At 39.9% G+C, this 26,957-nt stretch overlaps 1 protein-coding gene across 4 annotated transcripts in view; it reads right to left on the bottom strand.

The window, feature by feature from the left end:
• LOC136864070 (ataxin-7-like protein 1) overlaps positions 1–25,942 on the bottom strand; it is a 521,582-nt gene extending 495,640 nt beyond the window's left edge. For 3 of the 4 annotated variants that reach the window (XM_067140614.2, XM_067140616.2, XM_067140615.2), the window contains exons 1-2: positions 25,852–25,942; positions 25,632–25,685 (exon numbers count right to left, since the gene is read on the bottom strand). In XM_067140614.2, coding sequence (XP_066996715.2) covers positions 25,632–25,685; positions 25,852–25,933 — 136 coding nt within the window. In that variant the 5' untranslated portion in view covers positions 25,934–25,942. Of the gene's footprint in view, positions 1–13,772; positions 13,985–25,631; positions 25,686–25,851 lie in introns of those variants that run through there. The other variant, XM_067140617.2, reaches the window with a different exon arrangement.
• Positions 25,943–26,957: the final 1,015 nt, after the last annotated feature.

Below are 26,957 nucleotides of genomic sequence, written 5' to 3'. Positions count from 1 at the left end.
AGACAATGCATACATACAAACATCCATCCATCCATCCATCAACATTATAGACCGTTATGCCTTTCAGCGTTCAGTCTGCAAGCCTCTGAATTTACTAACCATCGCCACAAGCCTCTATTTGCAAATAGAGTTGTGGCCTCATTTAGTTCTATACCTCTTATCTTTAAATCGTTAGAAACCGAGTCTAACCATCGTCGTCTTGGTCTCCTACTACTTTTACCCTCTATAACAGAGTCCATTATTCTCCTAGGTAACCTGTCTTCCTCCATTTGCCTCACATGACCCCACTACCGAAGCCGGTTTATGCGTACAGCTTCATCCATCGAGATCATTCCTAACTTAGCCTTTATCTCCTCACTGCGAGTACGCTCCTGCCATTGTTTCCGCCTATTTGTACCAGCAATCATTCTCGCTACTTTCAAGTCTTACTTCTAACTTATGAATAAGATATCCTGAGTCCATCCAACTTACGCTGCCATAAAGCAAAGTTGGTCTGAAAACTGACAGATGTAAAGATAATTTCGTCCGAGAGCTGACTTCCTTCTCACAGAATACTGTTGATCGCAACTGCAAGCTCACTGCATTAGCTTTACTGCACCTTGATTCAATCTCTTAGCCTACTATATCACCATCCTGGGAGAACACACATTCTAAATACATGAAATTATCTACCTGTTCCAGCTTTGTATCACCAATCGGACAAGAAATTCTGCAGAATTGAATACCTACTGCATCAATTTAGTCTTCAAAAAGCTAAATTTCATACCATACTCACTGCACTTATTTTAAAGATTCAAGATATTAGACTGCAGGGTTTTGGCACAATCTGCCATTAAGACCAAGTCGTCAGCATAAGCCAGGCTGCTTACTACATTTCCACCAAAATGAATCCCTCCCTGCCACTTTATACCTTTCAGCAGATGACCCATGTAAACTACAAACAACAAAGGTGAAAGATCAGCCTTGTCTAACCCTGCAGCCCAATTGTCAACATAAATGCCTTTGAATTTAATTATCTACCCTTAATCCCATAGTCCCCCAGTATGGTGAACATCTATTCCCTTGGTACCCTGTCATTTGCCTTCTCTAGATCTATGAAAAAAACAACCATCTATTCCCCTCGTAGCATTTTTCGATTACCTGGCACATACTGAAAATCTGATCCTGACAGCCCCTCTGTGGTCTGAAACCACACTGGTTTTCATCCAACTTCCTCTCAATCACTGACCGCATCCTCCCTTTAATGATGCCAGTAATACTTGCCTGGTATACTAATCAACGAGATACCTCTATAGTTGTTGCAATCCTTCCTGTTCCCTTGCTTACAGGTAGGTGTAATTGCTGCTTTTGACGAATTTGAAGGTACCTTAACAACACTCCATGCTAAACTTACTACTCTATGAAGCCATTTCATCCCTGCCTTCCCACTATAATTCACCATTTGTTATTAGCCCAAATCAAGGCTCGGAAGTGAAGGCCTCGCCCACACATTCTAGAGGGGTGATGATGTTTGGTGTTTAAAGGGGTTTAACATCTAGGTCATCGGCCCCTAATGGTAAGACATGAGACAAATGTAATCCACAGGGACTCGTACTATCCCGTGGTGTTTCTCAGAGTGGTTACTACAGTAATCATAGGCAAGCCAGAACCATGGTGTTGTCCACCCACAGTATCGCTCATATAGTGGTTCTAATCACAGGTACTCTAAAAGCCAGAAGCGCACTCTGTTGCTACTAATCACAAACCTATTTTGTACATAACATAGTGGTACTACGCGCAAGTAGGAGCAACCCATAGTGTTCCCCGCATGGTGGTACTAATTACAAGTAGTCTCTGGTTCTAATTCGATCATCCCTCTGTCGCCCCTTAAAAAAGGCAGGGGATACCGTGAGTGTATTCTTCGCCTGCATCCCCCACCCATGGGGGGGTATGCTAGAGAGGTGGTTCCTCCACATGGGTAATACGGTGTTTCAGTAGAAGTGGGGCTGGTGACTGAGGTGAAGGCTCACTGCGGGGTGCTGGAACCAACACATCACTTTGCTCTACGTAGCCTGGACGAGTCGTGGGTTGGGAAAGGGGCGATCCCAACCTAAGGGGAAAGTCATGGCTGTGAACGCAGTCAAGAAAATGCCAAGTGAAGACCACATGAGTAGACCTACTGAAGAGGGAATAAACCTGGCTAGCTTTGGGCCAGGGACGGACCTCTGGATGGACTGAGGGGCGTGGTCTCTGCTACGGAGAGCCTGAGTTGCGGGAGGACAATATCTGGCTGTATGCCTCACCACGGTTCATGAGAATGACGCTCAGGACCCTATAAGGGGCAAAAACCCTATGACTGACTGAAATATGGATGCTTATAAAGAATTAATTTCAAAAATATCAACATCAAGGGAAGCCAAGGAAGCTCCAGTAGAGCAGAACCGGGACCAGGCCCAAGATGAAAAAATGGAGACAGAAGTCCCAATTGGACAGGCTGTCACCAACTCAAAACAAGAAATGGCAACAGAAGCTCCAGTAAAGTAGGCTACTGTCAGAATCAATCAGCACGATACCAAACTTCTAACACAAGAGTGGAGAGTGCTGAATGCCACTTCAATCAATAAGACAGGAAGGACAGTCATTTTAGCCCTTGGTGAAAGAGACTTTGAAGAGCTCAAAAGAGAAGCTTTAAGGCTAAGCTCGGGACTTCAACAGTTCAAGTTTCAAGTCATCAGGGGAAAAACGAAACCCAATGTTGATAAAGATGGAACTGAAGGTCCTTCAGGCCAATCTTCAGCATTAAAAAGCAGCTGTGGCCAATTTCACCAGGAAGTTCAAGTCCAAGGCTATTGACGTAGCCATTATTAAAAAGCCATGGGTAGTCAAGGGCAGAGTAGCAGGACTGGCGGAATCTGGAGGTAAGCTGATGTACAATACATCGGAAATACCCAGAACATGTCTTCTTGTGAACAGCAAATTAAAATGCCTTATGTTGCAGGAACACTGTTCACGGGACTTAACCATGGCCAAGATTAAACTTGGAAATTAGGAGGGACCCAGAGAAATAACCATAGGCTCTGCATACCTCCCATATGACTAATCTGCCGCCATCAGAATAAGTTGAGAACCTAATTTGCAACGCAAAGAGGAATGGTGAACACCTAGCCCTTGGAGCAGATGCAAATTCACACCACACGGCATGGGCCAGCACGAACTGCAATCCAAGAGTGAGTCTTTAGTAGAGTTTATTATTGGAACTGAGTTGACGATAATAAACCTAGGAAACAAGCCTACATTTATAAATAAAAACCGTAGGGAGGTAACAGACATTACACTAAGCACTACGCATATTGCAAACTTCATTAAAGGTTGGAAGGTGGTGGAGGAACCATCATTGGCAGACCACCAGCACATCCAATTTGCAATAGATGCGAGACTATGTGGGACTGAGATGTACAAAGACCCAAAAAGAACTGGGACAGATACAAAGAAATTCTAGGGAAGGCTGTACAAAAAATTCCAACTAACGCGAGAGGACAGAAAGAATTGGATGAGGCAGTGGAACTATTAGAAGAGGCCATTATAGACTCATTCCATGAAAACTGTCCTCTCAAAGAAAAGAAAAACACCAAAAAAGTAAGGTGGTGGAACAACAAACTAGCCAAAATGATAAAAGAGGTTAGGATGTTGTATAGAATATCATCTAGAAATGGTATATGGGAAGTATATCACAGGAAACTCACCGAGTATAACCTCGAGATACGGAATGCAAAAAGAAAATCTTGGATACTGTTCTGTGAGAAAGTGGAATCACACACTGAAACAGCAAGGCTCCAGAAGGTTCTGAAAGCAACCCATATAAATCAAGTGGGGACACTGGAGAAACCAGATGGGTCATCTACTCAGACGGGGAGGGACACGCTGGAGATACTAACGGCGTGTCACTTTTCTGGGGCTGAGAAGTTGACAGAAGAAGAAACGGTTGGAACAGTGACCAGAGCTTGAAGAGCAGATTTATAATAATTCCGTGTGGCTATTTCTAGTCGAGTGCAGCCCCTGTAAGGCAGACCCTCCGATGAGGGTGGGTGGCATCTGCCATATGTAGGGAACTGCGTGTTATTGTGGTGGAGGATAGTGTTGTGTGTGGTGTGTGAGTTGCAGGGATGTTGGGGACAGCACAAACACCCAGCCCCCGGGCTACTGGAATTAACCAATGAAGGTTAAAATCCCCGACCCAGCGGGGAATCGAACCCGGGACCCTCTGAACCGAAGGCTAGTATGCTGACCATTCAGCCAACGAATCGGACGAAGAGCAGATTGGAACTGTGCCAACAGAATAAAATATAACCATGTAAAATGGGCAATTGACACGTTTCATCCTATAAAGGCTCTGATGCCAGATGAGATACTTCCGATACTCCTAGAGGAAGGACAGGAGATACTTGTCAATGCCCTGACGGACCTTTTCAGAGCTACTGTAGCTCTAGGGTACGTGCCGATATCATGGTCTGAAGCTAAAGCAGTATTCATACCTAAGCCTGGAAGAGAAAATTATGCCCAAACCAAAGCATACAGACCATTATGTTTAACCTCCTTCATGCTGAAAGCAATGGAGAAAATTCTGGATAAACATATCAGAAGAACGGTGCAACTGAACTCAACGTTACATGAAAATCAGTTTGCATATAGACCTGGCAGATCCATTCCAACAGTTGGTTTGTAAACTAGAGGAAAGCCTAGAATATAAAGAAACTGCACTGGCAGCATTTCTAGATATCAAAGGAGCCTTCAGCAATACAACCTATGACTATGATCAAAGCATCGGAAAAGAGCAAGGTGAGCAGAACCGTCATCAAATGGATTAAATCCATGTTAGACGGAAGGAAGATAAAAGCAACCCTGTTTGAAGAAATGCTGACGGTTAGGGCCACCCGAGGCTGTGCTCAGAGAAGAGCTCTCTCTTCTGCTATGGAACCTTGTAGTGAACAAAATCATAGCTGTGCTCAAGGAACAAGGTTTTTATACACAAGGATACGCAGATAACCTAGTGATTGTGGTACGAGGTAAGGTGATGAGTGTTATCCAGGACCTCATGCAAAGATCACTTAACCTTGTGGAGAACTGGTGTCAGGAAGAACACCTATCAGTCAACCCGAACAAGGTAACTCTGGTCCCTTTTACAAGGAAGAGGAAATTAGAGGGAAAGAGATCATTGAAGCTCTTTGGGCAAGATATATATATATATGGAAGAACAGGCACTGCAGCAAGGTGTAGTGTTAGATAAAAATCTAACCTGGAATCCACATATAGAAAGGAAAATAAACCGGGCAAAGAACTTGCTGTATGCATGTAAACGAGCCATCGGGAAGACGTGGGGCCTAAAACCATCAATGTAACGTGGATATATACAATGATCATTAGACCGTTGATGACCTATGCTGTAACCATTTGGTGGCAGAAAGTAAGTCAAGGAAAAGTCAGACAGTAGATTGGATAGCCTACAGAGAATGGCATGCATAACCATAACTGGGGCTACAAGAACTATGCCGACAGAAGCCTAGAATAATTTACTAGACCTCCCATCACTATGCAATTTCATAAAAGGACAGGCTAGAATGAGTTCATATAGACTGGCACAATCAGAGTGCTGGAATGCACAAAGACCCAATCTAGGACACTGTAAAATTAACAGAGTAATAACAGAGGAAGTTCTACACATGCCTTCTGATCATATGATACCAAAGTACAACTTTGAAAAACAGTTTGAGACCCAGATAACAAAATAAGAAGACTGGGATATCAACAAATAGAATACTGAAAAAGAAGATATAGTGTGGTAGACTGATGGCTCAAAGACTGGGGATGGCACAAGAGAAGGGATCAACGGGGGAAGACCTGAGAGATCAATCCAGATGAGCCTGAGCAAATGCACTACAGTCTTTCAAGCGGACGTGATAGCTATCGCAACATGTCTTGAAGAAAATCTGAAAATGAACTATAGGAATAAGAACATTTTCATTTTTACGGACAGCCAAGTGGCCATTAAGGCACTAGAAGCAGTCCAGATAATATCCAGAATTGTCTGGTATTGCCATTCACTTCTCTTGAAGCTCTCAAAGTACAACATTGTCAAAATAATATGGGTACCAGGGCATGCAGGCATATAAGGAAATGAAAAGGCAGATAAACTGGCCAGGAAAGGGGCAGAAACACATTTTGTAGACCCAGAACCTGTATGCGGGATTTCCTATGGACAAGCCCGACACTACGTAAAAAAATGGGTACAAAAGAAACAAATGGAGAACTGGAAAAATACTCCAGAATGCAGGCTTGCAAAGGAACTGATAAAAGGACCAAACAAGAAGCATACTAAAGAACTGTTGAACTTGAGTAGAGAAAATATAAGATGGGTATAGGACTGTTTACAGGATACCGCCATCTGAAAAACACCTACATAGAAATGGAGTAATACGAGACAATATATGTAGGAAATGCAATGAAGTAGAGGAATCAGCTGAACACGTACTTTTTGAATGTGAGGCGCTGGGTAGAATCAAACTCTCCACTCTAGGACCACCAGGTGAAGAGAGAAAAAATCCAAGACAACCCAATAAGAACAACCTGCAGCTTTGTGAAGGGAGCAGGTATATCTAGGCGGGAATGAAGGAAAAACATGGTAGCAAAAGATCTTAGAGGTTAATGCTAATTAGGAACTAATACTTTGAGACCCCATGAAGAAAAGAAGATACTTCACCATTTCAGGTCTCATTTCATCTATTCATGCTGCTTTATGAAAATAGAGTTTATTTACCATCCTTTCCACTTCCTCAAGTGTAATTTCACCAACATCACTTTTTTCCTCCCCATGAATTTCATTGTTTGCGACACCACCAGGAAGATTTCCTTTTACGTTGAAAAGATTTTCAAAATATTCCCTCCACCTGTCCAGTGATTCCCTGGGATCTATTATGAGTTCACCTGAATTACCCAAAACACTGTTCATTTCCTTTTTCCCTCCCTAAGATTCTTTATTACTGTCCAGAAAGGTTTCTCTGCTGCTCGACCTAACCTTTCCAGGTTATTAGCAAAATCTTACTTCTTTTTGGATTCATGAACTATTTGTTTTGCTCTGTTTCATTTATCTACGTACAATTCCCTCTCTGCATCGGCCCTTGTTTGGAGCCATTTCTGATGAGCCTTCTTTTTACGTTTACATGCTGCTCTCACTTTATCATTCCACCAAGATGATAACTTTTTCCCACCTTTACACACAGTCGTTCCTAAGCATTCCCTTGCTGTTTCTTCTACAGCATCCCTGTATGCCACCCATTCTCTTTCTATATCCTGAACCTGTTTAGTGTCCACTGCTTGAAACTTCTCAGTAATCATATCCAGGTACTTCTGTCTTAATTTCCTCGTCCTGGAGATTTTCTACCTGTATTTGTTTGCAGGCAGATTTCACTTTCTCTGTCCTAGACCTACTTAATTCGCTACCAGACAGTGGTCTGTATCATCGAAAAATCCCTGATAAACCTGTACATTCCTAACAGACTTCCTGAATTCGAAGTCTGTTAAGATATAGTCTATTATGGATCTTGTACCATTAGCCTCCCATGTGTAGCAGTGAATAGCCTTGTGCTTGAAGAATGTATGTAGCTGCTGAACCCATACTAGCACGGAAGTCCAGCAAACACTTCCCATTCCTATTAGGTTCCATATCTTCCCCACATTTACCAATAATCCTTTCGTATCCTTCAGTTCTAATTCCAACTCTCGCATTGAAATCGCCCATTAGCACTATCCTATCCTCGCTGTTGACTGACTACAATGTCACTCAATGCTTCATAAAGCTTGTCAACTTCATCCTCATCTGCACCTTTACATGGTGAATACACTGAGACAATTCTCATCCTAATTCCTCCAACCGACAAATCTACCCACATCATTCGCTCATTTATGTGCCTAACAGAAACTATCTTACATGCAATGGTATTCCTGATAAACAGCTCTACCCCATACTCTGCCCTCCCCTTTTTAACACCCGTCAAGTACACTTTATAATCTCTTCCTCGTTATCTCCCCTTACCCGAATATCACTTACTCCTAGTACATCCACATGCATTCTCTTTGCTGACAGCCAGTTCTACTTTCTTTCCTCCATAAGCCCCATTAATACTGACATCTCCCCCCCATCGAATTCCATTTTGCTCGCAAAGTTGTTTCCAAGGAGTCCCTCGCCTGTCTAATGAGAGTGGGACTCCGTTACTCCCATAAGTCCGAGGCTTGCTTAAAATGTTCTGAGCTCAAATTCATGAAGCAGGATGCTACCCTCCTTACACATAGTCCAAGTGAGAATCTCTCCTCTAATGGGTTAGGGACCACGGTGGATTGTGTAGTCCTAGCCACCTGAGCACAAGGAGGGCCATGACACAGAATATGTCCGACATGCTCACATCCATTCCATAGCAACTGGTATCCCGATTCTCAGGACCACTTACTAGGCCACTCTGGCATTGCCCATGGTTCGCAAACTAGGATGTGACTATAGTAACCTACACCATGAACCATGTTAGAAAATAAATATTAATAATAATAATAATAATAATAATAATAATAATAATGTACATCAGAGAAATTAAAAGGAGGCCCCACCTTAAAAATTTACCAGGGACCGAGAAGTCTGTAGATACGTCACTGGAGTGGGGGGGGAGGGTGGCGGCGTGATTAGCTCAGTGGTTTAGCTGCTGGCTTCCCACCTAAAAGACAGGTTTACCGGGCGAGTTGGCCGTGCGCGTAGAGGCGCGCGGCTGTGAGCTTGCATCCGGGAGATAGTAGGTTCGAATCCCACTATCGGCAGCCCTGAAGATGGTTTTCCGTGGTTTCCCATTTTCACACCAGGCAAATGCTGGGGCTGTACCTTAATTAAGGCCACGGCCGCTTCCTTCCAACTCCTAGGCCTTTCCTATCCCATCGTCGCCATAAGACCTATCTGTGTCGGTGCGACGTAAAGCCCCTAGCAAAAAAAAAAAAAAAAAGACAGGTTTGAAACCTGGTCGATGTTTTCATCTCAAAATTCACATGGCATCAGGAAGGACATCTGGACTTAAAACTCCAGCCAAAACCAAAATGACCATAGGCTATGCAGTTATAGGAAATCCAGAACCAAAATGAGGCATACTAGGAAAGATGAAGAGTGAGGTAGTTTGTTTTTATTTCCACAATGGGCCAGACAGTCCTACCGTTGCACGACTAATCCTATGAGCAACACCTTTCATAACACTCAAGAGGCACTGGTTGTGCTTCGAAAGGAATTACTGAACACCAGAAATCTGACAAATCAATTTCTAGTGAGATATAATGTTTACAATGCAATAGGTTTCCTCATTTGTGCTGGAACAAATTTGTTACCGTAAAACGGGGTAACTTCGGCCACTTTTTCGTATATTTTTAAAAATAAAATGTGAAATATTCCCTCTAATTTTCTGAAAATACGTGTTGCTATTCGTCAGTGGCCGAAGTTACCCCACTTTACGGTACTTCCATGGACCCCCCCCCCCTCTCTCTTTCCTAGCCTTGGCTTTAACAACAATATGAGCAAAGTTAGGAATGTCATTCTCTATGCAGCTAGTCCCCGATATGAATTTTGTGAAGATGATGCTGTATGCATTTCGATGGACGTCATATCTGCCTCAGTGAAGAACACACCGAGAGATTACCCCACTTTCATTTCTTTAGTACACCATCTCAGTGTTGCTTAAGCCATCTAAAACAGCTTGATGGAGCTGTTGGGTATTCAACCAGCCTGTACACTGAGGATTCAAAAAACAGACAAACATACATACATGAAGGTATCTTGGAATTTTCAGTACTGTAAGGTAGAGAGTATGTTTGAATATGAACGTGGTGGTGCAGGCATTTTTTAAATCAGAGAAAACAACAAATAAGCGATGATTTCCTAGATGATTTTCAGTAGAGAGAGACATCGTGACAAGTTCACACAACATAAACAAGCTTGTAAATATATAAACATGCGAATAAGTAATTTGAAAGAATCCGAGTATGTTCTTACAGAATGAAACGTAATTCTACTGTTAATAAACTGCATTTTCTCGAGGTATACACTCATGAGTAACTGAATTAGCGATACCTGGCTAGTAGTGAGTAGCACCCCCTTTCGCCTTGATGATGGCAACAATGCAGCACAGCATGGACTCTACAAGAAAGACACTGGAATCGTTGGGGAGCCATACTGTCCCATGATCGTTGCACATGCACAGCCTCTCATCACCCATAAAGATGGGTCGGAGCAGTGACCAGGACACACACAGCCCTCTCGACAGCAATCCAATGGGTTCAATCAGATTGAGATTGCGGTTCGTTGGGAGCCAGGTAACCATCTTCACATCTATGCAGTGCTCATCAAACCAGTTGGCCAAAACTCGGGAGCACACTTTGCTGCATGGAGTGGTTGCCTGCAGGGTGCTAGAGGCAAACAAAGGGGTGAAAATTATCCGCCAGGATGTTCCTGTAACATTTGCCGGCGAAGGATGTACCAGGGATCCCATTTCATCTGATGCGAACACTCCCCATACGAGGTTACCACCATCACATTGAACTGTACACCGCTGGCAAGAGGGATCCATTGCCTCATGTGGTTGACGATAACTCGTAGCAGACCATCAGCGTGTACCAACTCGTCTGTCCAGGCAACCTCATACCTTGCTTCAAGCATCCAATGGTAGTGTTCCTTTGACCTTGTCAGTAGTTGAGCCTTTCAATTGGTGTTGAGCAGAGTTGCTCAATTTTGTACGCCATGGCAAGGAGATGAGTCTGGCTGGTATGGCTGCTCACACCTCGTTGTGTGGCATTCAACTGACAAGTGATCTGCTACACTGTGGCCTGCCTATCCATTCTTACGATATGAACTAGCCAAGGGGGACCTCTGTCATCAACGCATTCATGGTACACTCTTGATACGGTGGCCCTCTGAAAGACCATTGCCTGCACTACTTCAGAGATGGGGTGGTCCAAATGTCTGGCGTCAGCGATATGGCTTCGATCAAATGCGCTTAATTCTCAGGTCTTAATCCTCCAGTCAACTGGAACATACAAGGTCTGTTGTCCTTGCTGTTACATGACACCTTGTATAGCATTTGCTAGGCCGAGCGAAAAGCCATTTCCAAAACCATGCAGGCAATCTCTAATTCAACTGCTCATTCGTATATACTAGTGTTTTATAAATTTGTATCTTATGTCTAACAGACTGAAAAACTTAAAGGTCCCTTCAGCAAAATGTGACACTTCCCTGGTGAAAAGAGCAGGCTCTGCTTCTCCAAGTGATAAGAGCATTTCCTTCAACTTCACTACTTCCTGTCTCTTTCAGGCCAAACTCTAACCCTCCGGCAATTGTGTTTCAAATTAAAAAAGTCAGGAGCTGTGACCTTTTACTGAATGTCACCACCTTCCTTAGTTCAATTTTCTGGTTCATCTACTTTACTTTCAATGGGTAACATAACTTATTCCTACATGTATTAAATGAACAATCTGCTTTGAATTTATAATCCTCTTCTATTAACTGGTGACAAATTAGCTGTTCAACTTCATCTAGTCTTCATATTTGCTACAAACATTTCTACTACTACAATGCATAATATTCTCGTATTGCAGTGAATTTCACCTCTGCATTATTAATTTTAAAATAATAAAGAAATGTTGTATCAGGCAGAACTAATACAATGGGCACATCAAAGCATACGGCTTCTCTAATACATAAAGGATTGAATTCTTCTTATTGCCTCACTCCAATTAAAAAGGAGGTTACACAAAGGGAGATTAATTATTACTATGACCCTAAGACACACATGAAATGTACAAAATTATTACTTCTAACATGAACCTCTTATCTTTACAAGTTATAAATCTCATTTTACAACCGTATTGGATTTCAGAATAAGAAATTATGTTAATAAAAACCAACTTTCCAATACTCAATGTCCTTTATATTTAGGATAAAACCATTTAATTACAAGTAGGACATGTTTCGCTCAATCATAGTGAGCATCATCAGCTATAGATAACAAACCATGGTGGGTCAGGGCCCTGATCCTGGTGTATATAACGAAAAAATGTCTAATATACATTGATAAAATATGAATTTCAACCATTTAAAAATAATCAATAAGATTATATTATGTCTATTAAAACAGATTGATCATTAAAATTGCTTAAAATGTAAATTGGAATGAATGACTTAAAATGTTATTATAGTACGTTGTGATTAGATGTTCGTATAAATTGTTGACCATTATATCTTTGCTCAATTGCATTAGACTGTTTATGGTAAAAACAGTTATTCACATAAGGATGAGCTCTTGTAATAAACTATGATGTTTTTTAAAAATAAACATGATGAAGAATACTAAAATCGCATATAATCGTTGAAAAACGAACTTCACTCATGATAAAACGTCGTCTGGATCGGCGTAAATTAACCTTTATGGGACTTCCTCGCGTTGTGTTTCAAACATTATTTTGTGTAGTAATGTGTTAATATTGGTCTCCTAATGGAGAAGGTGTATCAGGTGTATCCCGTGTGCGATTGATAGGAGATTAGTCTCTTGGTTGTTTACTGAGGTTTGATGGTCACCCCGAGACCAATATTAACACATTACTACACAAAATAATGTTTGAAACACAATGCGAGGAAGTCCCATAAAGGTTAATTTACGCCGATCCAGACGATGTTTTATCATCAGTGAAGTTCGTTTTTCAACCATTATATGCGATTTTAGTATTCTTCATCATGTTTATTTTTAAAAAACAACATCATAGTTTATTACAAGAGCTCACCCTTATGTGAATATCTGTTTTTACCATAAACAGTCTAATGCAATTGAGCAAGGATATAATGGTCAACGATTTATACGAACATCTAATCACTACGTACTATAATAACATTTTAAGTCATTCATTCCAGTTTACATTTTAAGCAATTTTAATGATCAATTTGTTTTAATAGACATAATATAATCTTATTGATTATTTTTAAATTGTTAAAATTCATATTTTATCAATGTATATTAGACATTTTTTCGTTATATATACCAGGATCAGGGCCCTGACCCACCATGGTTTATGTTATCTATAGCTGATGATGCTCACTATGATTGAGCGAAACATGTCCTACTTGTAATTAAATGGTTTTATCCTAAATATAAAGGACATTGAGTATTGGAAAGTTGGTTTTTATTAACATAATAATTTCTTAACCTCTTATCTGCCAACCAAAATCGCAAAGTCTTTTGATCCGGAACTAGTATATTAGTTTCACATGAATTATCTTATTGTAGAACCAAACTCTTTGATTTAGTCAACTGTGCTGTGCTATAATTCAAACATTCTAATAAATCACTAAACTGATTTTGTTTTACAAATGTCCCTGACCAAGTAGAGACACATTCAAAATTATCACCTTCCTCAAGAAAGAATAACTTGACATGGAGGAAAATGGCAAGAAAGAGCGATTTACTGAAGCAAGGACACAGCATGCATTCCAGAGCACAATGCTTCAACATTAAATATTTAGTATGGTAGGCTGAATTCTGGAGTATTTACATATTTCTGGGACATCATACTCCACAAGGTTAATAATTTTTTATTGTGTCCTTGCATCAGAGTCCCTCTCCTTTTCCTTTTGCCTTGGTTGTAAATGAAAATATTACCTGGGTTATATGAACTTGAAGTTAGGCCCCTTAAAATAGCAATCATATTACGGTAATTAAAATACTACCTACCTGAACAGTTAAATAATGGAGAGGAAGTTGTCAAAACCCACAGTATTCTGCAAGATCTGACTTCATAGGATGAGATTCATATTTATGAAGAAGTCTTAAGATTTCTATTAGAAGTCGCTCCACGACGATCTTGACGGGATGCCAACATCTAAACCATTGGACCACTTGATCTCTATTATTTTTACAGAATGTTACTTCGTAAAATAGAGAAACTTATCATGAAAAAAACAAGTTCTTGATTAAATATAGTAGTCTTCAATACCACACACAAAGATAAAATACAGAGAGAAAGGGAATGTTGTACTCCAATCATTCGCGACAGCAGAGAATTATATTTGCAAAGGCATGCGTGAAAACCATTTCTATTTTTCGGACATACTGCAGGTACCGTGATGGTATAGATATGACATTGTAAAAAACAATATTTTATACAAGGTAATACAATAGGTAAGAACACGCACAGCAGTACAGTGGTTTGCTTCTGTATGCCGCGAGTCAATCCAGTTACAAAGTCAAGCAAGCAACATATTGTGACAAACACAACAAACCCGGACAAAGGTCTGACTAGTAGAGCGAATCACAACAAGCACACAAACTGGTTATTGCTGGACTGATAACAGATAACAGATGTAGTCCTTCTGTGGACTACAAGCATAGTAAAAGTGCAGTCTGTTCTTGCTGGAAAAAAATTGAGTTTTATACATACGAGATGGAGAATATGCATCTTATTTACAGCGAAGCACACTGTCATTCAGAAACTGCCATCAGACTGTAAAGAGAACAATTTCCTGATTCCTCACATCCAACAGACAAACATTCAATGCTGCGTACCAGCGAGTACGCAATCCTGGTCGTGTTTTACCGTCCTACTGAGACTGTGGTCAGCACAGATCACGGCAAGTGTTATCAGTATAAGCCGACATTCTGAACTCATCCGGAGAGAAGCATACAAAGTGTTGTGTGCAATGTTGGTGTGTTCTAGTGGACTGCGCATCAGGTCCTGTGAGAACGAGTGTGGGTTCTGTACTGATTTTGAATGATAATTTATTCCTATAAATGAAATAATTTATTCTTCCATCTTTCATTACTTAACAAGTTTAATATGTGATGAATTCAAAAAAGCAGGACATGTATTGGTCATTCGTGACCTTCAGCTACAAATGCTTATATAAAACACTAAGATTATGAGGGTTAAAATGTTATGATTTGTTAACAATGAAGCCATACTTTCCAGTGTCAACTCAGTAATGTAACCAAGTTCTGAAATCTGTCAAACACTAAATATAACAAGTACAGCCCTATAACATACCTGTAAAAAAGCATATTGTTAAACAAAGAATAAAATACTTCTCCATTATCTAGCAACACACTTGCTTAGCAGTCCTTCAGTTCCATAAACCTTCAAAAAGGCCATACGAAAGGCATATTTCCTTTCCAAGGGATATCACATGAACATCTCTTTGGAATTAATGTATTCATATACACTTGAAACAGATTATTGTGACATCACTTCTAACAATGTATTGGATGAAATGGTAAAATCTAATGGTCCTGTCTAGATCCTATATAAACACTGTATTTAAAACATCCCCTAGTATGACATCGCTTATTACAACATATTGTATTACACTGTATTTTTATCACATTTTCGGGGAAATATAACGACTATAACGCTTAATGTTGATTTTTGTTTTAAATGTGTTTGGGGATAGCTGAAAACAATCTAAAGCTTATTTTCAAAATCTTGTTTGCAGTAGATTGTAGATTTCAAATCTGTCTGCCTATTAAATAGTCAAGGCAAGCATTGCTGTGAAGATGCCACAATAGAAAGGGAAAATGTTTAATGCTGAAGAAAAGTCGCACATAATTCGGTGAATATAAAATATTCAAATAAATGCCAGCAGCACAAAGAAAGTGGATGTATCACACTCAATGATTTCTACAATTTGAAGGGATAGAGAGAACACTCACTTATTAGCCAAGACTGTGTGCAGCATAATTGGTCAAGTTAGACTGTTGCTACTTGTTTCATCACATATTATTGCTGTATGTACTATGCAAACATTAAAAGAAAAATGCATCTCAGTCCCACTCCACACGTACTGTATTGCAAATACTACTTATTTCACCTAAATTTTTTGAAGTTTTAACTTTATTCTGTTAATTATTGATGTAAGTGTGCAGCCTAGAACTTACAGGACATTTTTATGAAGGAAAAAAAGGACCGCGACTATCATCTATAATGACCGTTAAATGGCAGTCCCTTTGGAATTGTTATAAATGGTTGAGACTATTTTTTTCATTATTCAAAGAATGTATAAATTTATTAATATTACCAAACAGTTTTCTTAGTACATGTATATATCATTGCTGCACCTAGAAAAACCACTAAGTGATATAATCCAGGTCAACTCTGATCAGAAAGGTTCTGTCATCTAAGGTTCAATCACCTCTGTGGCTCGGGCGGCAGCGTGCTGGCCTCTCACCGCTGGGTTCTGTGATTCAAATCCTGGTCACTCCACGTGACATTTGTGCTGGACAAAGCGGAGGCAGGACAGGCTTTTCTCTGGGTACTCTGGTTTTCCCCGTCATATTTCATTCCAGCAACACACTCCAATATCATTTCATTTGTTATTCATTTATCAGTGCCACAGAGGAGTGAAACAGGCTTCGGCAGCCGGCACAATTCCTATCCTCACCGCTAGATGGGGGCTTCATTAATTCCATTCCTGACCCGGTGGAATGACTGGAAAGAGGCTGTGGATTTTCACTTCTTTTTTCATCTAAGGTTCAGTACTGCATGAACAATATCAACGAATTTTCGTTTCAAGTGATACGTGTACTACAGGTCAGTATTCCTCCGATAAAATTGCCACATAACGGTATTTCAAGGTGGAACGACGATGTGTTTCTATGACAATACCATGATTTATTGACTCATTACAGTTTGACTCCCATAACCTTAGTGTTTTATGTAAACATCTGTAGCTGGAAGAGGTCACATATGATTAAAACATCCTCTAAGCAATTCATCACCTTAAGCTTGTTCAGTATTGAAAGGGATGAAGAAATAAATTATTCCACTTACAAGAATAAATTAATTCATTAGGAGACCCTATTACGTGCAAAGTTGACAGTACCTGCAAGATGAGGATTTTCCATAAAGGCAAAAATTCTGTATGGGGTTTCTAAACAAAACGGAACAACAGCAACTGTTCCCCTTCCAACAGCTGTGCACAGACAAAACTTGTTTCATGAAGAATGGGGTGTTTAATTTCTATAATACCCATACATCAGCTGTCCTTAACCAAAGTACACTTCAGCAGGGACATTTTCAGTAGTGATTTACAGGGAATGTGTGGGCCGGTATCATTGGTGATTACCTAATTGGACCCCAAGTATTTCCAGCTCCTTGACAAAATGGGCAGTGTAGTGGTCTTCAGTTCAAAGGCTTCCGAATTCAATTCCAGGCCAGGTTGGAGATTTTAACTATCTATGGTCAATTCCTCTGGTTTGGGGACTGGGTGTTGGTGTTTGTCTCAATACACGTCTCTATCTACATACAAAATATCACACCACTAACCACCACAGAAACTTGCAATTGTGATTACATCCTTTCACAAGAGTTGGTGTCTGGAACGGCATCTGGTTGTGAACTTTTTTTTTTCAATTTGCTTTACGTTGCACCAACACAGATAGATCTTATGGCGACAATGGGATAGTCAAGGCCTAAGACCGGGAAGAAATGGCCATAGTCTTAACTAAGGGACAGCCCCCACATTCGCCTGGTGTGAAAATTGGAAACCATGGAAAACCATCTTCAGGGCTGCCGAAAGTGGGATTCGAACATACTACCTCCCAGATGCAAACTCACAGCTGCGCATCCCTAACCGCACAACCAACTTGCCCGGTTCTAACTGTAAAACAAAGTCAAATAAACACAAGCACTGGCCCCAAGAAATTGGAATAAAGACCAGGAAGAAGCAGTAGTATTACCCACAAGTCTGACATGTGCAAATAACCAAACGTTCAGAGATGAGCTACCAGAGTGCCTTGAGCACATACCATTGCAAATGTGTATGAATATGTACCACCTAATGTGAGCCGCATTGTACGGGAATACCTCAACCATACATTTCCACACTGCAAGGTAGGGGTAGCGTGCCTGCCTCTTACCTGGAGGCCCCAGGTTCGATTCCCGGCCAGGTCTGGGATTTTTACCTGGACCTGAGGGCTGGTTCGAGGTCCACTCAGCCTACGTGATTAGAATTGAGGAGCTATCTGTTGGTGAGATAGAGGCCCCAGTCTAGAAAGGCAAGAATAACGGCAGAGAGGATTAGTCGTGCTGACCACATGACACCTCGCAATCTGCAGGCCTTCGGGCTGAGCAGCGGTCGCTTGGCAGGCCAAGGTCCTTCAAGGGCTGTAGTGCCATGGTTTTTTTTTTTAAGATAGGGCGCAATGGACAAATTAGGTGCCCAATTCCTGATTTAAATCCCTTGGATTTTTACCTACGGGGCCACATCAAAAGTCTGATATATGCAAGTGAAGTAGAACAGAAGATAAGCTCCACCATTTTGCTATAGTACATGCCATAGAGGCGGACCTGCAAGTGTTTGCACGTGTTCAGGCACAATGGATTAGTCACTGTGAAACATGTCTGTGACGGACTGATGAAAACCTACTATAATACCTTGGGCGACGTCAAGTGTCCATGTCTGTGAGAAATTCGACATCCAGTGTATGTAACCTTATGTTAGCAAACACTTTGTATGTATTAGACACAGACACCAGTGCCATGGTGGTTAGACTGTCACTTGTGTGCAGTGAATACAAATGTGTTTACACTCACCAAACGTGCAACAAAAAAGCAAAACTGAAAACATTCGTATTTGTCCATCACAACATAACAAGACAAACAACTGTACCATGTAGTAAACTTGGGTATAACTTTCCATAACACCATGTATTCACTAAATACCAATTAACATCTTGCAGTATGCATGCCGTACCCCAATTTGGTAATCAAACATTTTGAGAAATAAAGAAATAAAGCCTCAAAGTTCATAGAAAACAAATCTATAATAAGCCAGAAAGGAGATGCTTTTGCATGGAGGACATCAAAACTGTAAATGAACACACATCTTCATTATACCCTAGACTGTAATAGGCCCTACCCTACAGCATTCAGCCAGCAAGCCTCTGTGACTTTACTAACTCAGCCACAATCCTATTTGTAACTAGCACTGTGGCCTCATTTAATTCTAAACCTCTCATCTTTAAATCATTAGAAACTGAGTGTAACCATCATTGACTACAGGGCAAGTTGGCTGTGCAGCTGTGAGCTTACATCCGGGAGATAGTGGGTTCGAATCCCACTTTCGGCAGCCCTGAAGACGGTTTTCCGTGGTTCCCCATTTTCACACCAGACAAATGCTGGGGCTGTACCTTAATTAAGGCCATTGCCACTTCCAACTCCTAGGCCTTTCCTATCCCATCGTTGCCATAAGACCTATCTGTCAGTGTGACGTAAAGCCAGTAGAAGAAAAAAAGAAAAACCATCATTGACTTGTTCGCCCTCTACTTCTCTTAACCTCCATGACTGAGTCCATTATTCTCCTACGTAATCTAGCTTCTTCCATTCGCCTCACATGACCCCACCACCGAGGCCCATTTATGTGTTCAACTTCATCAGTCAAGTTCATTCCCATCTTGGCTTTTATCTCCTCATTCCAAGTACCCTCTTGCTATTGTTCCCATCTGTTTGTACCAGCGATCATCTTCATTATTTTCATGTCTGTTACTTCCAAATTATTCATAAAATATCCTGAGTCCAGCCACCTTTCACTTCCGTAAAGTTGGTCTGAAAACAGACCAGTGTAAAGATAGTTTTGTAACTTCCTCCTTGCAGAATACCGTTTGTGAGCTCACTGCATTTAACTTTGCTGCACCTTGATTCAATCTGGGAGAACACACATGCTAAATATGTGCAATATTCTACCTGCCCCAGCTTTCTATTCCCAACCTGACATCCAATTCTTTCAGATTTTTTACCTACTGACATCACTTTAGTCCTGGAAATGTTAATTTTCATATGATACTCATTGTACCTATTTTCAAGTTCCAAGATATTAGATTGCAGGCTTTCAGCAAAATCTGCCATTAAGACCAAGTCACCTGCATAGGCCAAACTGCTCACTACATTTCCACCTAAATGAATTTCCCCCTGCCACATTATACCTTTTAGTAGGTGATCCATGTAAACTAAGACCAACAAAGGCAAAAGATTACAACTTTGTCTAATACCTGTAAGTATACTGAACCAATACGCATTTCGCCCAATTAAGTATATTTTCTGAGAGAAAAAAAAGAATAGGCCTATGTTTTTAAAGGAGATTTCAAATACCAATTTTTACATCAGTAACATGTTAAGTTTTTGAGAACCTACTCATTTTAAAAATTTACCCAATTTTAACTTCATTTAACCCCCTTAAGAGGATTTTCCAAGAATTATATATGTGCATATATTTTTAAGAGCTTCCAAATACCAATTTTCACATCTAACCTGTTCAGTTTTTGAGATATAGATAATACTCGTTTTAAAAATTCACCCCCTTAGCGAAGGAATATCCAAAAATCCTCCCTTAGTGAGCACCTACATTGTAATATAAATGTATTCCCAAAATTTCATTTCTTTATGTCCAGTAGTTTTGGCTCGGTGACGATGAATTAGTCAGTCAGGACGTTATTATACACACACACAAATGTAACTCTTTATTCCTCTCGTCGCATTTTTCAATTACCTGATGCATGCTGAAAATCTGATCCTGACAGCCCTTCTGTTGTTTGAAACCTCCAACTTACTCTCAACCAGTGATCACACCCTCCCTTCCAAAATGTCAGTGAACACCTTGCCAGGTATGCTGATCAATGTAATACCTTGATAGTTATTGCAATCCTTCCTGTTCCCTTGCTTGTAGATTGTGCAATTACTGCTTTTGTCCAATCAGAATGTACCTTAATAACATTCCATACTAATGTTATTACTCTATGAAGCCATTTCATTCCTGTCTTCCCAATATTTCACAATTTGAGGTCTAACTTCATCTATTCCTGCTGCTTTATGAGAATCGAATTTATTTACCATCCCTTCTACTTCCTCAAGCATAATTTCTGATTGATGCTTGTTGTTTTAAGGGGCCTAACAAGCATAATTTCACCATCATCGATGGCCTCATTCCCATGAGCTTGGTTGTTCATGACATCACCAGAAAGACTTCCTTTTAGGTTGAGAATAGTTTCAAAATATTCCTTCCACCTGTCCAGTGAATCCCTAGGATTTACAAGTTCACCCGATTCACCCAAACACTATTCCTTTCCTTTTTCCCCTCCCTTCCTCAGATTCCTTATTAGTCCCGAAAGGTTTCCCTGCTGCTTGACCTAGCCTTTCTAGGTTATTACTGAAATCTTCCCACTTCTTGGATTCAACAATTATTTATTCACTCTGTTTCTTTCATTTACGGTAAAATTAACTTACAGAAAATTTATGAATCCATGTAATTTACTGCAAAATTTGAAAAAAAAATAATTTTTTTTTTACTTTGTAAGGAAATCAGATACAGTAGGTGCTCGCTAATCGGACGTTCAATAGTCCGACATTTCCAGTAATCCGACGTTTCGAACAGTTTTCGTGTGGGAATTGTCAGCTCTCTAGTCGGACGGTTTTGATGGGCGACTGCTCGGTAATCGGACGAAAGCCAGTTCATTGCACTCCACCCCTACTACTCCTGTTGCTTGGCGCCACTACAGATAGGTTATTATTAGGCAGTGTCAGTCAGCCTCAGTGAAGTGTAGCATCATAACCTTAACGCGTGTACTTAACTATTAAGTGATTGTAAGTGTTACAGTTTAGTTCAGTGTGTTTAATATTAACAGGAGTTTATGTAAATAAAAATACAATATAATGTACACTTAAAGTAGATTTTTGTGAAATGTCAACGGTCAAATGGAAACATGAGACTAACACCGAGTGTTAAATTGGTTGATTTTAAGAAAGTTAGACAAGGGAGAGAAGGCTGCTAACATAGCTCGAACACATAATATTCCACGCACTACCATCTACTCAATCAACAGTAGCAGAGAGAACATTGAAAAGTTTGTAAAAGATGCTGAAGGTGGTGGTTCTTTACGGCAAACTGTGAAAGCAGGTGAATTTTCTAAGATGGAAGAAGTACTTTACTCTTGGTTTATAAAAGAACATACTCAGCACACCCCAATTATTGCTGAATTGTTAAAAGGAAAATCTTTAATTTTTTATAACAAAATATATGGAAAAGATTATTTTAAAGCAAGTGAGGGTTGGTTTGCAAAATTTAAAGTGCCGTATGGTATTCACCTGTTGACTGTGACCGGAGAAAAGTTGTCTAGTGACGATGCAGCTGTAGAGCAGTTTATTAAACTTTTTCTAGAGCATGTAGATGAACTAGGTCTTACAGGTGACCAGGTGTACAATGCAGATGAAAGTGGATTATTTTGGAAATTATTGCCACAAAAAAGTTATGTTCATCAAAATGAAGCTTGTGCACCTGGTTTCAAAGTGCCAAAAGACAGAATAACCACTTTACCCTGCTCAAATGCCACTGGAACACACAAATTGAAACTTTTGGTTCTTGGTAAGGCTAAGAATCTGCAATCATTTAAAAATGTAAATTTGCTTGTCACTCATAAAGGTCAAAATAAGGCAAGGATGACAAAAGAAATCTTCCACGAATGGTTCCATACTGATTTTGTACCCCAAGTACGCTCGTTTCTCAAAAAAAGAAATTTACCTGAAAAGGAGCTACTCGTTCTCGATAATGCACCAGGACATGGACTTAATGACTTGTTAATGTCAAAAAAATGGATGCATTAAGGCTCTTTTCATGCCTTTAAACTGCACTCCCCTGTTACAACCAATGGACCAAAACATAACTGAAATGGGAAAAAGAGGTACAAAAATTTTGCTTGAGGCTGTTAGCCGTAATGATGACATCACTGTGACTTTGAAATCAAACTTGAAAGACGCTGTATTCATGGTTGCAGCAGCCTGTACCTCAATCAGCAATCGTGGAAGAAGTTACGGTCTTCACTGCCTCCGCTGAAGAAGATTTAATGCCATGAGCAGACCTGATAGAGTCAGCAGTAAAGCAGGCCCAAGACACCGAGCTTCAAGGAGTCGACTTTCAAGAAGCAATAACTGATGACGAAATTATAACAGAGCTAGATTCGTCAAACCGAGAAGAAGCTGAAGACTCATTCGAGATGTTACAGAACACAACTGTAAAAACTGAAGACGTGCTCTCTGTCATCGAAATCCGTAGCAAATGGGAAGAAGAAAACTCCGCCGCAACCAGCACTTTTACTGCATTATGAAAGTTGAAGAGTGATGTACTTGTAAAAATGTATAAAAGAGAAGAAACAATCTACAATAGATAAATTTTTTCACTTACAGTAAAATTAAAACATGTGAGAACAGTACACACAAATAATATATATTATTATTTTACTTAATTTTAAAAGTATAGTTTTTCAATAAATGTACCCTACTTTATAATAAACTCTATAGCCTAATCAAATCGTGTGTTTTTAAATGCCAGACACTGATATTTTGGATTACTTCCAATAATACAAATAGAAATGGTCCATTAATAGTCGGACACTTCCAGTAATCGGACAACTTAATGGTGTAAGACATGGCCGATTAACGAGAGCCTACTGTAGTAGGGCGACGAAACACCATTGGGGAACAGTGCAAATTATGGCGGTAACATGCAGTCAAACGTATGACAATGCACAGTTGGTCCTCCGCTGTCAATGAAATTTGTGCCCAAGTATTAGTCTTAAACCAAATAAAGATAAATATAACCTTAAAATAAAGAAATATTACAGATAAAAATTTTCTGTGTCATAACTTGATGGCTAAAAGCTTGGGTCAGCCTGCATACTGCTTTGAATAATCTGTACCTGAAGAAATTTTATAAATTACGAACATTATCAATGTCATGCAACTAAGTAAACTAACATCGCATTTTTAATGACAATTCACTTTACTATCTCTAGAAAGGTAAGTTTGTTCTTCATTATTAATTAAAAAACCAGAGAATCTAATTTTCTAAACATGAAACCGTGATGACCTAATTAATGACCTAACTATTTGAATGTAAGTAGAATGGTATAACAAATGTTTGAGTCAAGTGCACTACTCAAGTTCTCAACATACATAATTTTCTTGCAGCAAACTTACAGTATATACACAATCCCAAGTTTGTGACAGTACATAACCCAACTTCTCACCAATACTTCAAATTTTCCTGTTATCAAAGCATTAATATATACATCATGGCACAGCAAATTTTGAATGACTCAGTAGGGCTAAAATTTTTCGTCGTTGCGCCTAGAAAAATAGCTATGTGATAACTACAACTTGGACGTCTTCAGTATACAACTCTGACCAGAAAGGTTCTGTCATCTAACGTTCAGTAGATTTCTGAAAAGAACACTGGGGATCTCCAAGATGTCACCCTCAAGATTGGCATACATACTAGCCTCCGAGACATTTTTACTGGAAGATTTACGAATCATGATGCAGCTTCCATCTACAAAACAGGAACAAGAGCTTCAAATTACACAGAAGCAGCTAGACGACATCGACCTGGAATTTTACTCGACCGATGCCATGCTCATCCGTAGCTGGTCTGGACCAAACAATGATATGCGGAGTGCTCTAAATAGGTTGGCAATACATGGTTTACACCATAAGCTATGTACTCGGAAGGGCTATCATAACCCGTCTGAGCAGTGCGTTTGTAAGTTGTGTGAAGGCCATTGCGAACGCTACGATTTCAACAAATGCACTAAACAAGGAAAATCCCTTATGAACTACTGTAAAACATAAATTAATGTTAGGGATGTGATGCTTACATATAATAGTTTAATGTACTTTATATATGGCCATTTGGCTGCAATAAAGTTATTACTATTAGTACTACATGAACTGTACCAACGAATTTCCGTTCCGAGATAAATGTGCTGCGGGTCAGTCACACAGCGGTAATATAATGCGCAACAATGATATTAAAGATACTTTCGGTTATATAGTAGCACAGTTTCACTAAATAAAATAGTTTACAGTATAACCCTGTAACTAGTTATCCACACAATTACCAGCAGAAATGAATATAAACTAGGAAGTATCACTGTATGAAAATATGCTCATCGGCAAACCATATAGAAATGTACACAACTGCAATGGAATCGCCACACACTTACTTCAGTATACATGTAACACAACTATCATGTTGTGCCTACTGATGCACTTCCATGTGATACACAGATTTCCAAAATATAAGGAAAGCTTCCAAGAAAATAATGATAGATTCATTAAGGCGCCCACATCCTTAAACCTAACACACTATTATTCCCTTATTATTCTTATTTTCATCGCTATTAATCCTCTAAAATACAGAGGATGGGGGGCACTGACAATCAATATAGAATCGTTTACAGTGTGGTCACAGAATCGGTATGATCATACGAATGATCATAAACAACATAAACCTTAATTTTTTAAAAAATATAGTGACTATTCCATCAACTTGACAGTTGGTTCAAACACATCTCAAAATGTAGCCATTAAAACGGTGCTGCGAGCCATCAAAACTATAGAAGTAACTTATACTCAGCAATATTTTCACTCTATACACTTAACCACCGGATGACATCCAACAATTGTGTCCACCTGAGTAAAACCAACACCACTCAACACCTTTTGACACAACCTCCACTTCATCAATACATGATACATATATATCGCACATTTACCTTCCCTCGGAAGCAAAGTAACGCCGCGTTCTCTTTTTTCTACGGGCGGATCGGCTGAAAAAAGAAAAAACAGAATGTGTCAATCACTGTAAACATCAGAAGTACTTAGCCATAACCCATCACTCACACAACCATTCGTATGTCGACACATATTTTAAACGCATACGACCTTCACATGGCATTCAACTTAAAACTTGAAATTTAGGACGTGTAAACTTACGTATAGGTCCCCACCGGCCGAGATGTTTCGCCCAAACCTCCCAGGGCTGGCCCGCAAACCTCCGAGGGTCGTCTGGATCCATCGCCTGGTCTTCCATCTTACATATTAAAGTGACGTCAGGTTAAAACTGACTGCTACCTCTTCTGTCACGGGAGCGCAGCAGCGAACGCTTTCCTTTGGTGAGCAACTGTCGAATGAGTAGAAACTGAGAGTAAGCAGAGACGGACAGAACGCACATACAACCATAGAGTTAGTAAATGATGCACTAGAGGTAGCATTGGCGTCACCGTCTACGAGAGGATCACTGTAGCGAGCGGAGCATGTTGAAATCGTAGCTGTTTGGAAAAAAAGGTCACTCCGCTGTACTCATCAATATAAACAGGGAACTTTTAAAACTGTGTGGATATAGGTAAGGTTTAAAATTCTTGCATGTGAATATTCTCAGATACTACAGTATACTTGCGATGCTTCTCTCCAGTAAAACAGAAAGCCCAAACAGCACGAATACGGGCATAAATACGTGATAAAAGAGGACGGTGCTCAGGTGCAGTCAAGTTACACAAAATCAGTTTACTGTTCATACTAAGTCTTCAAACAACAAACGTTTAGAAGGAAGGCACGTATAGTTCGCTATTTTTGTGTGAATGTCCAGGAATTTGGTATAATTCTGCCCAACGACCGAAAATGCCCTCTCTCGTACGAAACGGTTGAGCGAAATTTTAGGCCTAAACACGTAGGCGAGATTTCGGGGTAAAGTAGACAAAATATTTTCATCGCCGGCTTAGACCATAGCTTTCTGAGCCCAAGTTGACAGGTTCGAGCCTGGCACAGTCCGGTAGTACTTGAAGGTCTCAAATATGTCAGCCTCTTGTAGATAGATTTACCGGCACATGAACGAATTTCCATGGGAAGAAAATTCCGACACCTCAGCGTCTCCGAAAACCGTGCAAGTACGTAGTGGGACGTAAGGCCATTATTATTATTATTATTATTATTATTATTATTATTATTATTATTATTATTATTATTATTATTATTATTATTATTATTATTATTATTATTATGGATGTTTTCTAAACGTGATTACAAGTGCAAATATGACAATC

This window comes from Anabrus simplex, chromosome 2, assembly GCF_040414725.1.
Source record: "Anabrus simplex isolate iqAnaSimp1 chromosome 2, ASM4041472v1, whole genome shotgun sequence".
Lineage (NCBI taxonomy): Eukaryota > Metazoa > Arthropoda > Insecta > Orthoptera > Tettigoniidae > Anabrus > Anabrus simplex.
This window is presented reverse-complemented; position numbering and strand designations above follow the sequence as displayed.